The sequence below is a fragment of the Ascidia mentula genome, chromosome 3 (assembly GCF_947561715.1).
Source record: "Ascidia mentula chromosome 3, kaAscMent1.1, whole genome shotgun sequence".
NCBI classification, from domain to species: Eukaryota; Metazoa; Chordata; class Ascidiacea; order Phlebobranchia; family Ascidiidae; genus Ascidia; species Ascidia mentula.
In genome coordinates, this window is record NC_138568.1 from 2,916,497 (window position 1) to 2,933,468 (window position 16,972).

Below are 16,972 nucleotides of genomic sequence, written 5' to 3' on the forward strand. Positions count from 1 at the left end.
TAAGAATGATTGTAAGCGTAAGTTGGTATAATTGAAAACAGGTTTTTATACTGTTTAAAACAATAAAACTGAGAACAGAAAAAGAACCAAAATAAGGGTTGATCCAAAATTTGGAACACAATATTACAGCTAGAAATTCTTCCCACCAAGATCGTTTTGTTGTGATTGCATTCAGGCGGAAAATTGCCCCCGCAGTTGATACTGGGCATTAAATTTCTCAACACTTTCAAGTCAGAGATCTTTTCTCCTACGGTCAGACGAGTTCGCCTAATTTACTGCAGAATACCGACTTAACCACGAAGTGTGTCATCGAGTTTGGCGACCTGTTGCGTCTCATTTATTTAAACGGCGAAGAAGCGTCGTAAATTTGTAGAATTAGAGCGCCTATGGGGTTTGGGCGTTGGTACATTGGTATGCGTACTTGGTGGTTGATTTGTGTTTGCACACTTGCTCAAATAGTGACGTACGTCAGCAACAATTATTGATTACGTTTACGCATGGGTTTTATGGTCAGTTATTTGGTGGCTATTAAATGAAAAGGCGAACACTAGAACTTATTGGCAATAATGACAAGTAATTTCGTTTTCCGTAAGCAAACATGTATGTATTAATCAAGAAACGTTAGTCAAGTTGGGCAAAGAACGACACTATGACGTCATCTCCCTTCGACACAGGCCAGCTATTTTGACAACGTAAAAAACACGTTTCCATGAGCAAACAGGTCCAGTGACGCCGGAGATACGGAATGGTGATAGCACAGCACACAAAGGGTTTCTATCATACTTATTGACATATGGATTCCTGTTAACATTGCAATGTGTCAGGCTGGGAGAAAGTCAAGTTCTGTCAGACAATTCAGGAATTTGCCCTTCAATACTATAGTGTGTACGAGACAGCAAGGAGTAAGGTTACTGTAACTTGACAGTAGTGGTGATAATTGTAAAGTTCATTAACTCTTATCCAATGATATACATAACAAGTTGCATTGAACAATTATGAGTAATGAAACTAGTTTGAGGAATTCAGGGCAGGGCTTTTTACTGCACTGTCCAGCAGCATGATTAACGAGTCCCAGTTTGCGACGGCTGTGACGTTTGTTTAAATAATAAATATTTGTTTCTCCGCCAGTGGGTCGCTTGTTTTTATTCAACGACGCAGAATGCCCGTTTGGCATTTGCTGCACGTATTTCCGTCGCCATGATCAAGAAAGCTGAATATAATTGCACTGTTGTATTGTTGTAGCCAAGAACGAGGAAAGATTAGACGGAAATAGTTGAATCATTTGATCTTTGACGTGTTTATGTTTCGTCACAATGTTTTTGTTACTGCAAAGCCCCTGCTCAATAACAGAATCCTATTAAAGTAGTGCGCGGAGTAGTTCTAGTATTTTAAAATAACACAAAGATGATTTAAGGTCTGAAGGAGTTGATTAAAGTGCAAAAAAGGCAGCACCATGGAAAATGCCTTTCAAAACTTAAGACTTATTCATGTCATGTAAACCGTATCGTTAAATGACGTAAAGCTATTGATCAGTCAAAATATTTGACAAGTGGGTGCTGTTGCGATCAAGTGGAGTCCAGTGGCTTACTCGACATTCCGCGTCCTGTCAAGAGATAAGAGAAGCATATTGGAAGTTCCGTCTTCAAAGTCAAACAGCGAAGTTCACAGTTTCGAGTGCAGTCGAAAAAAGTACAATAGTAGCAAGTGGAATTTTCATATAGCCGCCCGGCTCCGTTTAGATTTTTAGTGTCAATACGTTTCGAAGTTGTTTGCTTACTTGTGGGCAATTGGTATCATTAAACTAACAGTTGTTCAGTCTTGTTTATTCAACCGTTAAATGGTCGTCATTGCCACCCAATAAGATTTTACGGGGCATGATTAACGTAGGAATCAGTTTGTGACGTCAATAGGCGTACTTGTGTTTTGAATAATGAGCAAATGGGAAGTTGTTGACATAACGAGACTTGATCTTCGTGAAAAATAAGTTTGCTTCTGTTACACAACAGTGTTAAATGAGTTGTTTCCTAAGAAGGGGGTTAGATGTTGTTAAAAAATAGGCTATTGTGCGTGGTAAAGCCCTGTGTTTTAGTTGGGACATGATTTTAGTGTCTTGTACACCTCATAACTTGCAGCAAGTTGTATTTCTTGGTCATAATTTATCGAATGAATTTACAACGGTGCTTTGGTTGTGTCAAAATTGTGTCACTTCTGTGCACTTTTTAGCAGCCAACACTCAATGCAGCAAGCTGATTATAGAATCTCATGCTTAATCGTTGGTGCAAAGCGCACTTATATTTTAATTAAGCACCAGTCACATTACACATGAGGTTAGCAATTGCCTCTAATCCCAATCTCGTGAAGTCAAATTTGCCTGAGGCAGAAGCGGCTGGATTTGTGCACTCTGCGGCCTACGTCTTCTGGGAATGGATGAACGATCGCTTGTAAAGATCGCCACGAACATCACTCTTATCATGTACAAATACCGCGCCTCTGTGAATGTAGTTTCTCGGGAAACGAGGTTTCTTATTATAGGTTAAAGTTGCCAAAATTACATGTGAATGTGTGTGCATAAGAGCAAAATTTAGCGACCTTTTGCATTTAGACATGGACAAGATACTGCGAAAATGCGTTGTGGCTTTATTATTTCTAGGGTGTAGAATGGAGACACAGTTTAGTCTGTGTGAGTTGTTGAAATATCGCCTTCTTAAATGAAACCAAACCTCCAAGCGAGATCGAACGAAGATTCGATATATTCTGCAACAGTTGGTCACGTTGATTGCTGCAAGTTTTACGTCAAAGATCGGTATCGTATGGCGATATTATCGAGGAACTGTAACTCAATATCGTTGACGTATGGCAACAGGAAACCAGATATAGTTTGACAACTTTAAAAGATTTCTGCAATGTTAACGTTAACCTTTTTTTACGTCGCTGTATCCACACCATGATTTAGTAATGCAATTTTTATTGTTTTGCCGAAAATGGCAATTGTTTGGCATGTATTGGTTCGCCTGTATTGTATACTGTATAATGTGATGCATGCTAAGTCAAAACGTATGTCTGAAACAATTTTGAAACTCAGAAGGTCTATTTTCTGTGAAAAATTGCCATGTATGTCATTTTATGTTGCTGTCGCACTTTGTTTTCCGGAATTCTCCGAGTAGTCGGAACGCTTTGTCCAACGCGTTAATAATATAACCAGTAAATAGACTCAACGCCATATGTTGTGGGTCAGTATCCATATATGACATCATTTCTTCGGGTAATGACTCAATAATGTCTAAAGAAACTGCTCCGCTTTAGGAACTGACAGTAAAATCTACCAGACGGTTTTTTTTTCGAGCGAGCAATATGACTTTAAACGCTCCACTGGCGTTTTTATTAAACTAAAATCATGTGCGCCATAAGACAAAAAAGGTTTGAAATGGATACCATAGACTTTTTTAGTACACGTGTTGTGAATGTCGTATCTGTTCGGTGGTATTTGATACCATCCGTCAACTATATTTTTGTTTTTCAAACTCGCAATGTTGGATTTGCATGATGTTTTTAATGCAACACTTTTAGGAATAGCACGCTACCTAGTAGAAAGCATACTTCTATTTGTATGGCGTGATTATGGGCTTTTAATCCTTATTCATGGGCAAAATATCCCGCCACTTATCCCACCCAAGCGGAAATTGGGTTGAAAATATGTCTTGCCACTTACCAGAATCTGTCAATTTATCGAATGCGGCGTCTCGAAATTGTAAGAGGCGTCCCATTTAGTCCACTTGTGCTATTACGCCCACTGTTCGTGTGCTTTGCCAGTCAGCGTCCGAGGACCGCAGAGACGATTAAATACCTTTTTCGCGCGTTGAGTGGCGAAGCGGAGGAAAATTGGCGTCCCTTTATTTTTCGTCGCACTGTTTCCCAGATGGATGCAAAGTGCTTGCGTTTTGTTTTTGCAGAAAGTCGCAGTGGCTTCGCCCTAATGTGCGGTATGATACTAGAAATTACGTGGTCGAGGCCTTGCAGTGAGCCTACGTTCCAAAATATGTGCAGAGGCGTCGCAAACATTTTTATTTAAAAGTATTGTTTAGGGGCAGTTAATGAAGTGCACTGATGAGACATGTTACGTCGAAACAGTGTGCACATTCTGCAGGTAGCTTTTTAGCATTTTGTTGCGAAATACTTGGAGTTAACTACATGAAATAGAAAAGCCAGAGCTAATATGCTAACCATAGCAGAGCAAATGTTTCGATCACAGCTGTGTGGCTTCATCAACATGATTTATCGCGTGTTTTGCCGTGTTGCCAGATTATTTAGGTGATGGGGAGTTTTTGTTTCAAACAACGTTTTCACCCTATGGGAGCAAAGATGAGTGGCAGAAACCAGTATTGGAATTTGTTTTACCTCCAGTATTCAAATCTTAGATAAGTTTATTTGTATTTCGTGCTGTTTAGTTAATGTCGCACCCACACCTCCATATAGAAAAAGTATAACTCAAAGCATGGCTTTGGGCTATGACTATCGAGACCGCTTTCAGTTTGACGTTTGCTAATTCGCACGAAGACTCGCCCTTTCTAATTTTAGCTGCTTATGATCTTTATGCTTGTGTTCTGCCACACAAGCGCGGACATGAGGTAATTTGTGAGCGTAATATCGTAATTTTGGCTGTGACGATGCCACCCAACCCCAATTGACTGCGTTTGACGTAGAGGTGGATTTTTTGTTTGGGTTTAATTGGGTGTTGTGTCTGGATTCGTTGGGCATTATGTGAGTAATTGTTTTTACGCACAAATAGTGTTCAAAGAAGATGTGAGAGCTTGAAGTTTTCAGTGCAAATACGGATGAAATGTAGTCTTAATAACCCGTATTAACATGCCTAAAATAAGTTTCAACAATTACTTTTCCAATGTAGGCTATACTTGCAACTCCACTGAAAAAGCGACATTTTTAACAAATATTAACCGCATGAAAGCAAAACATGTAGGAGGTGCCTTCGCCGCTACGATTGTCGGTTGCTTCCCGCAAAGCAGCAATATATCATCGTTTCCTGAGTTTCAGACCTTTGCGACATCGTTTTCCCACCAGATCCTTCAATACATTCGATATCCGGGCGTCCACAGCCCATTCGCTTGTCGTCTACCTCATATCCTTTCATTATTGGCTTGTAGGTGCAGCTTATTCACGCAGCTTTTCAGGCGTTTTGGCGGCAAGACTGCAGGAGTAGTAAAGGGTTTTAAGGCATTTACCTTTTTCAATAAAAGAAACTGTAATGTTCTAGTACAGACATAAACACGTATTTGGGTAGGACAGTTTCAAATACCGTTTTAACTCTGTTTGTACAAATGCATTCATCAGTGAGTCAATTCAAGTTGGTTTAAGTCGTATATTGTCGTTTGGCTTTGAAGGTTTTAATAATTTCGCCAATTAGGTGGAACTCAGGTAGAGTTATGCGTTGGCGAACATTTCACAAAAGCCCCTCGCGAAATGGCACTAATGGGGGTCCAAGGTCGCTGAATCAGTGCACAGAGTGTCTCATTAATTATTTAGTGTTGTACGCGTTTTCCACACGTCTTGTAACAAAATAAAGCCTTGCTATTATTTTCAAGTGTTGCTTGATCAATAGCCGAAGTAACTTTTGTTTTAGTTCTTGTTTCCCTGAATATTGTTGTGTTTGTTTGCAGAGTTATTGTTGTGTAAATATCCCCCGCGTACCACCGATGCCACAGTCAGAAAAATGAGATTTTCGGACATTAAAAAATTCTGGGAATCACATTTGGGAAGTTCTTCGACACCGCGCAAAGAAACACAACAAGCGGCTACTACCACACTTACCCTCAAGTCGGATTCGCGAAATGTTGCCACCAGACCACGCGCCGAGACCAGCCCAAGCTGTTCCTCATTGCGCAAAACCTGTCTTCCGCCTCCCAGTCATGCAACGTCCGTCGTCAGACAACCGCCTATGTCACAAAAAGGCAGTGACGTAACCGCGGATAGAAAAACGGATTCGATGGCTAAGTCATCGCCACAAAAGTGTACAGTTAAAGCTGAAGTTATTTCAGCAGAGCCCGCGCCCTGCGCCAAACGCTCTGTTGCGCGGCGCAGAAAAAGTAGTTACAGGAAAAGGCAAAGACACGCCGAAGTTGACAACATGGAAGGCTCTGCCACTGTTAACAATTTGGTAAGCCGTTTCATGGACAAGGCAAATTCAAATTCGAGCTCCGAGCAGGTTGCTAAATATAGCCAGGTGACCAAGAAGCACTTAAAGAAAGCTGCAGAGGCGTCTGGAGCAGCCATTTCCTCCGCACCAGCTTCGGTGAATACTTCACCAGTCAGAAATTTTGTGGATAGAAACCCGAAGGGGAACGTGAAATTCAGTCAAGTACAAAACTTCTGGCAGATGCGAGAGAAAAAACACCACAAGAAGTCTATGCAAGAACGAAGGTTTGTGTTTTTCATGTTATTGTTGTTTCTTCAGATGCGTGAGATGTTATGATATGCGTTGGTTGTTGTGCAAACGAGTAAATTTTCCACTTTCATTTTAATGTGATTTCACAAATTCTTTCAAAAAAGTTTGAAGTGGTTGTTGATGTTCAGATCAAGTTGTTTAAAACAAGTTTTTTTGTGTGTTTTCTGGTCAGTAAAATACTGTAAGTTTATAGATTTTGTGCAATATGTGAACAATTAATAATGTCCCCTTTAACTGACAACAAACTGACAGAACTTAGACTGTCGCTTGTGTTGTGTAGGTGCGTTGTGTGTGGGTGCTACCTGAGTAATTGCCAGTACGAACAAGAGGGGGCACTGTATTGTGAAGATGACTTTTGGAACAAGTTTGGCCAAAGATGTACTTCTTGTGGGGGCATCATTACTGGTCCAATCATGGTGAGTAGTTTCAATGGCTGCATTAACATTTTGGATACACACAAAACACAACAACATTTTCTGCTTGTGCTGAAGATAAAATACAGTACAAATGATTTTTGTTTGTTTCAATTTAAAAAAATGTAAGATTATATTTTTCTGTGGTGTAGTTGTCCTTGTGGTTGGCAAAAATAAAATCTTTCTGTAGAAATCTACTGCTGGTACGAAAATGAAACTTCCCATTGTTTCAGTTACGCTTGCATAACGCAGCTATTTTGAAGTCATTGTCTTTGGTCTTCTGCAGTAAAACAATAGGGTCAAGTAGGCATTCCCTCTATATTAAATTCAGCATCTTCATGCATGCTTCATTAAGTAGTGCGATGAATAATGCAAGCGTTGTATTCATGAGTGGTAGGAAACTGACGTATGCCATAGCTTCTCGGATATGAGCAATAGTGTTCCTACTACTTTAAGCGTACAAGCCACGCACCTTGAAATCAAATTTATTGCTTTAAAACCGTTGTGTATCCATACTGTTTTACTGTGCAACTAAAAGAGAAATACTGGTGGTTGCAATTATTGCAGTTAATAATATTTTTTTTAATTCAAAGATTCCTGGAACCACAAAAATTTCCACGAACATTTAGTATTGTGGGACATTGTGCCCTACAAGTTCCTATTGCCGTCCAGTGTGTAATGCGCTATTTTTGATTTGATAGCTTCCGATTTGCCAGTCTTGAATGCAATTAACAATGCCATTTGGCTCTGTGAATTGTTTTTCAATACGATTTGCAAATGTGCAAAAATTGCAATGAGATGCATTTTTGCTTCGCAAAAAAGAAAACATTAATTATGAATGTTTGTTGTTGTTTAATGTGTTTCAACTTTCTGTTTTTTTCCAGATTGCTGGAGTTTACCGATTTCACCCAGAATGCTTCACATGCAGCTGCTGTGTGAAATGCATTTCTGATGGAGATCTTTATGCATTGGTGCTGTGCCATGGTACCACTGAAAAATCAGTTCTGTTTTGTGTAGATTGTTACCAGGTAATATTCCAGTCACTTTTTCGGCAGTAATATTCAAGTTGAACCTTTTTTTATAAAGTTAAAAGTTGAATGCATTTTGTTTTCAGGGCCTCACCAGTGGAAGTACAGAAGAAAGCCACGATGAAGCCAATAAAGACAAATGCACTGTCATAATGGTCGTCCATTTTGTCCCACTCCCAGAAAATGAAACAATACCACGTGACAAAGGTATACATCTATATTGACCTGTTAAAAAAGAGAAAAAAGTCATTTCTGTTGTTTATAAATTGCATTTCGCTTACAATTCGACATCGTCCATATCACTAAAAAAACAATTTGGATTGAAACAAACCGATAGGTTTTCTCTGATATAACTTGTTAAAAAATCAGATACAAGACTGTCAGGAGATTCTCATCTATATTGGCCTCTTACATTTTCTTTGTTGGGTTTTTTCCTATGGTTAAATCAGGGTTCCCTATACAATTAACTGTGCATGGTAAATCATAGGGCAGTTGGTAAAAACCTACTAGTGAAGATGACTCAGTAAGTTTATATAGAAGAAATAGTAATACCATGCTAACAAATGTGATATCAGACATTTGCGATGTCACGGTAGCTACAGCTTGTGTAATGTGTAATATTTCAGTTTCATTATTAGACACCTCATGCATGTATATGCTGCATTCATTTTGCAAGAATGTGTTCTTTTAAACCTTACAATTGTGTGTTTTCAGATGGTTACGGCATTAGTGTGCGGGATTCCCCTATTGTGGTACAACCAGACAGCAACGCCAATCAAGTTGTCAGCCAAATTGTCTGCTGGTAAGTTTCGTATTGGCAGCCACATGTTGTGCACCACAGTCCAAGGCCTTAAATAACCAGGTGAATTGTGCATTTATTTCAGGTTGTCTAGAGAAAATGGTAGTTCAATTTGTATTGGTGACAAGTTACTGCAGGTCAATGGTCTGGCCGTCGACCACAACGCGCTTGATCTGGTAAAGTTTATGTTTTGTTTCATGGCTTTTGCATACATTTGTTGATGCCACACTACCTCAAAACTGCTTTTAAAAAAGTCACTTTGATGCTGTCCTATCCTCTTTCAATTAAAACTAAAACAAATAGCAAGTTGTGTCCGTTTTCAAAAAAAATATACAAGCTTAAGATATTTTCTTGATGTTCCGTTCCAGATCGACCGTCTCGCCGATCCGGGAAAGCCCCTTCTCATGACTGTGCAGCGTGACGTCACGCTCTCCGCCGCTGCTTTGGACGCGCAGGGCAGCTGCAGGCACAGAAAGGTGGCCGATCTTGAGAAGCTTTGCGAGCCATTGCTGCCTGTAAATGATACCACGGACGTTGTGAAAGATCAACCGAAGTCCAACGTAATTCCGGTGCAGCCTGAAGACCCGTCCTTAACCTTGACTTGCAATCCCTTCGCATTGGGAGAGAGTTCAGCTCTCTGCTGCGCTCAACCTCTTTTGGACGATTCTGGGATCACAAGTTTAAGCGCAATGCAAGCCAAAGAATTACAGGTGAAAGGCGAAGTTTTTGTGTAAACGTTGGCACATCAAAGGTTGCTTTTTTAATTTTTTTTTTGTAGAATTTGGCTGCAAAATTTTGGTTTGCTTACAATTGCTGTCTGTTTCATAGCTTGTTTCAATAAACCTAAAAATTCACCAAAGCTGCGTCAGCATGCTCATGAAAGTTTGCATTCACTACGGTTTTAGGCGACGGATTCTGACAGTTTAAGCGATGAGCAACAACCAGAGGAAGACATTTCACTTAGCGATGCTGACAGCGCCGTAGACTCGGGTGTTGAAGATCCGATATCGGATGAGAGCACGCAGTCGTGTACGGCAAAGCTCCCGGATGAAGCTGGGGCCGAAATTCAATCTCTCAGCGACAGCGAAGAGGAAAAAGAGACTTCTACTTCTATCACCCCAGACGAGAAGTCCAAAGTCGAGGATACGGACACTAAAAAACCCCCTTGTGACTTCATAGCGATCCCCTGTGACGTCACAGTGGAAGAAGGGAAGGCAGCGAGGTCCAAGTCGTTGCCCCCGATTTCACCGAGGGAAAAACGAGGCGGTGTTAGAAGGAAACCGACGAGAGTTGATTTGCTGAAGAAAGAACGGAGTAAAAAGACCAAGTCCAAAGCGGAGTCGGTAATTACCAATGTTTGCTTCGTGCCGTAAAACACGTAAACGAAATGCGAATGATACATGCGAAATCGAGCAATCATCCTTAACCATTCAACTGTATAGCGTTCATTGTTTAAAATAAACGACTTTATAAACAAATCTTTACAAACATATTTTTAGCAAATAAAAAGGCAATGTAGGACTCTTGTCGTCCTTTATAAAGGTTTTATTTTTGTCCACATCCAATGATGATTTAATTTTTTTTAATCGTCTCATGTTTAGGCTTCAAGTCCAAGGAGAAGCAACTCGTTACGGACGGGAGCAAGCGTCATAATAAGAAAAACATCTCCAAGGTAACGTGGCAGCGAAAAATATGTCGACTGTACTAACACGTATTGTGATAACGCTGCACGCTCTGCACGTTCTTTGTAAATAAATAAATGAAGGTGTGTGCATACAGGAAGTGTTCGACACACAGCTTGTTGATCAATTGAGCGAGTTGTTATGTGTAACGCGCAACGTGCATGCTGTGAACAAAGCGGCGCCGTTTTATGGATGCTATCAGTCCAATGGTGTTGAGAAGCATATATGTTTTTAATGCAGGAAATCGCCTCTGTCTGTATACAGCCAGCAAGCTCCACCGGCGATGATCTTCAACCAGTATAAACGACCTTGTAACGGTGGCACCGATCTGAGTCGCTCCGAATCGATGAGAATTCATGGAAATCAAACAGGCCGTACACAGAGGTATGAATGCACATTAAAGCGCCCACTATAGAACATTGCTTACTAGTCAGACTACCTACTGCCTTAATGGCTTGAAAGGTATTTTAGCCCACACAGGAAAGTAACTCACGGAGCTGCCTAGTTTTGCTTCATAATGAACAGCCCTGGGTGTTTCTTTAAACCTCTTACTCATCTTCCGTTTTCTTCTAAGCAATCCTTTAAACATAATCTAGCAACTGCAACCAATGTAAAAAAAAATTTGTGTGACTTTAGGGTGTTTAGACCTTGTGACCTCATTCTCGGCGAAGTTCTCGGTCAAGGTTTTTTCGGCAAAGCGATCAAGGTCACTCACCGCGATACTGGAGAAGTGATGGTGTTGAAAACTCTTAACTCTCTCGACGAAGAAGTGGAAAAGTCCTTTCTGAAAGAGGTTCGTTTTTATTCCATTATATAAACTCTGAACACGTGCATTGCACATTTCCTATATCGGTTACGAAACTGAAAACAATGGCGGCGCTTTGTGGAAACGACTAAACCCCCCGAAAGTTACATCACAAATTTCGACCACGAATAAGGTTTTGCTTTCGTCAGGTGAAAGTGATGAGGAATTTGTTTCACCCGAATGTTCTCCACTTTATCGGGGTCCTGTACAAAGATAGACGCCTCAACATTATCACGGAGTTTATCGAATGTGGCACTCTGAAAGGTAATGTGACCGAACTTGCATTTTGTACAAAAACTCATATGAACCAAAGCAGTGCTTCCCAATCTTTTCGTTCCTTTTCGTTAACGCTATTTTCTTAATTTCTATTTTTTTAAATGTTTTCCTTCTTTTCGTTAACTCTGATCTTTTCGCTCGTATGTGTAAACGCTATTTTCGGTTTTTCGAAAAATTTGACCCTAATGAGTTTCGTGCCTGCATTGTTATACGTCACAATGCGCCTTTGTTTTCCGAATAACAACATTACAATCCGTTGCTGTGCTTAGGAATGATTTTGTTGGAAACTACTAACAACAACATTTACTCTAATGTCTGACAAACACTGAAACGAAATTGATTTTTGTTGGCAGACTTGCTCACAAATGAAATGGAAGACTTGCCGTGGTCCCACAGGGTTCGTTTGGCACGTGACATATCATCGGGGATGTCGTATCTGCATTCGATGAACATCATCCATAGAGACCTGAATTCCAATAACTGTTTCGTTAAGGAGGTTAGTACGACTTTCGTATCTGATTTCCGTGTAATTAATCTGGAAAATCGGAAATCGTGAGTACATTTAACCGCGTGTATCGAATGCTCATATCGGGCAATCGGAATGTTGCGGGTTCGAAACTCATAAGAGCGTGATTTTGTATCGGCTTGAGATCTATCTTTGATGCCACGAACCCCATGGGGACAGTTTCATTTTTGTGGCTCCACGTGGTGGGATCACAAACTTGTCGTTTTCATGTTTCGTTGCTAAGTCAATCTGTCAAACAGCTCTTAAGACTATTGGTTGGGCTTTGCTTGGTCATAGTGTTTTTTTTTTCTTGTTTTCTCCGTAAGGTTGCACTAAGTCCTTGCTTGGCCGTTTGGTCAGCAAAGTCGTCTGAAAGTCACACCAGCTGCATTGATGAGACCCTTTAGGTCGAAACAGTGGCCATCTGTCTGCAGCTTACACAGCTCTTAAGTTGTTTAAAATCAGAAAAATATATCTGCCATTATCAATTTCTGCGGAATGCAAAACACAAATACAACGTGGTTCACTGATTTACTGATCCAGTAAAGTTTAACTACTTACTTTTCATTAATTTCGTTGAATTTGCCTGACGCGATATAAGATGTATTCGAAACAACTAAATTTCATAAATCCACAATTGATGTCATTAGAACGGGACGGTCGTGGTCGCCGACTTCGGACTAGCTCGGGTGCTTCCCCGACAAACTGCGTCACTGGGCCGGAGAAAACGTTACACAGTTGTCGGCAATCCTTACTGGATGGCGCCAGAGATGATTTACGGGAACGTTTACGACGAAAGTGTCGACGTCTTTTCTTTCGGTGAGATTCACTTTCTGATGACGCTTTCGAGAAGTTCATTGTTTAAGGCTGCAAACTTTTGTTACGACACAAAGTGCGATGGTTTCTATGCTGAGACTCTATTTATAGATGTAGGGAATTTCGCGCGATATATGAGCAATTACCTAATGCGGGTTTTGAGTCACAACATAACTGATCATACAGTTAATATAAAGATTGGGCCATTTATAGACAGCTACTCGAGGCCACTTCCACTAGGAATGGGTTTATACTCTGATAAATGTTTGTGACGAATGCATTTGTACTAAAATACTTTCGTCCTTTAAAGTCATTTTTTCGTGACTAATAACAGAAAGCCTTAACTAACGCGTTTTCGCAAAATTCCAGGTATCGTTTTATGCGAAATTATCGGGAGAGTCGAAGCCGACCCTGATTTCTTGCCGAGAAGTTCCGACTTCGGGTTGGCGGTGGAAACGTTTTTCAACAAGTTCTGTGACGGTTGTCCGCCATTTTTCTTCGCCATCGCCGCCCAATGCGCCAACATGAATCCAGAGGAAAGGTATGATTCGTCACACGAAACCGAAAAATACCGAGCTACTAAATTTGAGTGATGCTGTCAGTACTCCTTGAAAGTTATTGGAGCTTGTATTCTAATTCTACAATGCCGGAACGCTCTGGTGTAGAATACCCGGAAAATTTAGCTAATACTCAGTGCAACAATTTACTAGGAACCAGCTGTTAACTGTGCCTCCCATTTAAATGGAATTGTTAAAACAACAAACAGAAAGGATATCATTAGAGTATTTCCATTCTTTCCTGCACATAAACCACTTGACTTTACCAACTGAAGCTCATTGTCAGTATTGCGAAACGTATCACAAAAACAATTGCGCACTAACTCCTATTTGGGTTAACTCATTCTCGCGCTTTTCCTATGCAACCTTTTAATTATTTCCGACAGACCTTCATTTTTACGCCTTGAGTCGTGGTTTGACATGTTGGCTATGAGGGAGATCATGCCCCACCTTCCACACCTCCCAAAACTCGACGACATCATCAGCCATCTTTATGAACATTACGATCTACATCTGCCCGACAACCTGTACTTATGCCCTGCGAGCCAAGATGAGATCTTGGTTCGCTCTTCTTCGGTCCTGAGCTCATCTACTTCGGTGGAAGGGAGATCCAAGAACACTGATGAAGATGTGCTTTACGGGACCGGGTTTTTCGCCACCTATGAGGCAAGCGACAAGCTGTGACTGCACAAAGTTTTCTGATTGGCCGATGTGAGCCACGCCCATTTTTCTTGACCAATAGTGTTCCTCCAAAGCACTTAGTGTTAAACGAGAAAAGGTGGAGTTCTAAAAATGGATTTAACGAACAATCCAGTTTCACTTTAGAATAAGAGTTGCATCATCTCAGCTAAGCTACCTCATACTATACTTCCATCAACAGGGTAATATGACGAAACAATAAAAAACTTCAGAGCGAAGTCCAACTAATTTCAGCACTTATATTTTTATATCTGTAAATTCATTTCGCTAACTTTCGGGATTTGGAATAACAGCTGCCGGCCGACTACCTTAACATATGCCGCACGTTGTCATGCTGGATATAATTTGTTACTAACTCAATTCTGCTCTAATGCCACAAACTTACCCTGTACCACACACTGTAAAAACGCCATAACGATCAACTACCATTGTGATGCAAATCTCAACAAATAAAAACAATCAACGATTGATTAACTTCAAAATTATACAACTTTAAATAGTGTCTGTCCGATCCCTTTGTTTGTCGTTAAAACCCTTGTCAAGTGTACTCATTTTTAACACTGTACTCTTAACTTCCAGCCCTGCGTTACGGTCACGCTCCTTTGGGCACCGTCGCGCATGGGTAATCATCATTGCCGATCAGTATTATCGTGCACAAAAGGCACTTTTTCACATGAGAATTGTGTATTCCAACGCATTCCAGGCCTTGTCAACCGTTTTTCCCTTTATATTGTACTCCATACATACCGACAGTTGGCTTAACATCCCCACTGACGTTAAAATGTCCTTCATTTGGTATTTTTTGCAAAGAAACGATGCTTGTTCTATTACCCTGTGAAAGTTTCACGAAAACATTCTCTGATTCTTTATACGGTTTTCCGCAACAACTTGTCAATTATACGACGTTGTTTTTTGTGACTTTCCCTGCTGTTTTTTATGCATTTGCACTTTTTCCCACTGCTCTCGTAATTCCACCGCTGCGGATTTATTACGTTCCTTTTTTCTCGGCCGCTGGCGGTCGCTCTCTCGTAAACCCCTGCATTGGTAAACGCGTTTTTTTTCGCGACATTCTGCAATAAAATGTTGCCAACTTGTTACATCTTGTTGCGTTGTGTCAAGCAATGGGTAAATTCGAGAAAAGCATAGTTTTTCGACCTAAATAGCTTTTGAATTGATTGGATGCATCAGCATTTCAATGCATTTTGTCGTTTCGCATAAACACAGTTTTACAGAAACCTGAAGTATTTGTATCATTTCATGTTGCTGCAGACATTCCGTGTTCAACGTGAGTCCAATTTGCTCGTTACGTATGACGACAAGCCACAATTTAACGCAATTAGGTAACGTTCCGCTTTGCCTCTGTTGCGCCACGCAGCTCCACAACGTCGGGAATTGAAGGGCAGGGGAATCCCCAACGTCATGAGCGGGCGTGTTTCGCGTAACGGAATTTTGTGGGTTCGCGTCGATGGTGCAGTGGAACGCGCGAGGCGGCTTCTGGCGTTCGGAAGTCGGCGGCTGGTTAACGATTAATATTTCTTGTGCGTTGGGCGCCGGGGAAAGACTGTCGTCATCTTGCCGTTGCAGTGTATGACGTAACAATTAAGGGTTTTCAACTGTAGAGAATTTCGAATTAAACGCGCTTGTAATTAATTTTGTTCAAAAGTTTAGGTCAATGCTACTTTCGTGGCTACTTGGTTACAAGTATATTTGATATTATTGCATGGGACCAAAACTTTATTGATTCCGGGGGAGAAAATGGGAGACTTTTAGGGATGGAATTAAGGCTTGTCGCCAAGACTTGTTAGCTTGAAAAAGTTGCGTCTTAAGTTCATATCCAGCCTAATTAAAGCTTCAAATAAACATGGTCTGAGTTCGTGGCGAAAATACACAACCCGATTACAAATTTCATTAACTAACTGCCAAAAGCGTTAAAAATAGTAAGGGCAATTAAAGTCACAGATACGCTCTGTATACAACATGTCCAACTTTCGGGTGTTGCAACATGCAATTCTGGGAGTTACGCCCCTCAGACAAAAGCCTTAATTTCCCACGTTGTTGAGCCAATTTTTATCATTCAATAGACGCCCACAGAGGAGCGAGTGTGGGGATGCCCCTTTCCTGCGGTACGTCACTCCGCACCTTGGTGGTTGTGGAGAAGTCATCGCAAACCTGGTTCTGGTTATTGGCTTGGGGTAATCCTCACCGGTTCGCCACAGAGTTCCGTGCATGGGGCAGTGGTTATGAGAGGCGCCTGAAACTGGAAATCCTCGTTGACATAATGTGGAGGTCAACGTCACTCCCTTAACATTGAATTAAGTTAACTTTTCTGTGCTGGTAATTACATGAAAATTATGATTTCAACATGTTGTTTCTCCATCTGGCAATTGGGCTCCGTCCAATCAGCATTTCCAAGGGTTTTACCAAACTCTTGGCAATGCCACGTGTAATGGATCATTCGCTTGACGTTCCAACACACACACATTTACACCTTATAGTAAAACGTAAACGGGAAAGTGAACCGTGAATGAATTCCTATTGTTTGCTCACAAGCGCGTTTGTTTGCTCATTAAACTTTCTGCCCCCTATGCAAACACATGGCAGTAAAATTCCTGCTTTACACAGATTGGAACCTGACTTTTTATCTTATGAATCACCAGGAATCTACACTAAAAAATATATATATATGCCGGAACACGTTTTTAGTCATTTACATTGTTGTGCAGCTACAACAGCTTGAAGCTAAACTCGAGGCTGTGGGTGGGTATTCGGAGTTAGTTTTCAGGAGTATACTGACGTCACTACAAGCATTGACTAAAGTTTGACATGATGGAAGCCGAAGCTGGCTTGGGAGGTGTGCTTAAAAAGCTCCATGTACAGTTGTATATAACTTCTAAAGGCAATTACGTATTTATTACGCTTGCGTTTTAATTTGGTT

The 16,972-nt window shown here is 40.8% G+C and overlaps 1 protein-coding gene across 2 annotated transcripts; it reads left to right on the forward strand.

The window, feature by feature from the left end:
• Positions 1-5,679: 5,679 nt before the first annotated feature.
• LOC145894120 (LIM domain kinase 1-like) lies at positions 5,680-15,099 on the forward strand. Of its 2 annotated transcripts, none has more exons than XM_082982588.1 (16): positions 5,680-6,432; positions 6,738-6,873; positions 7,755-7,898; positions 7,964-8,105; positions 8,613-8,700; positions 8,783-8,873; positions 9,066-9,407; positions 9,603-10,040; positions 10,299-10,369; positions 10,620-10,763; positions 11,016-11,172; positions 11,334-11,448; positions 11,814-11,956; positions 12,616-12,784; positions 13,151-13,322; positions 13,725-15,099. In XM_082982588.1, exons 1-16 carry the CDS (start codon positions 5,726-5,728, stop codon positions 14,020-14,022), a joined length of 3,357 nt encoding a protein of 1,118 aa, XP_082838714.1. In that variant the 5' UTR covers positions 5,680-5,725; the 3' UTR covers positions 14,023-15,099. The 2 variants fall into 2 exon arrangements, with proteins under 2 accessions (XP_082838714.1, XP_082838715.1); XM_082982589.1 differs by having other exon boundaries at positions 7,985-8,105.
• Positions 15,100-16,972: the final 1,873 nt, after the last annotated feature.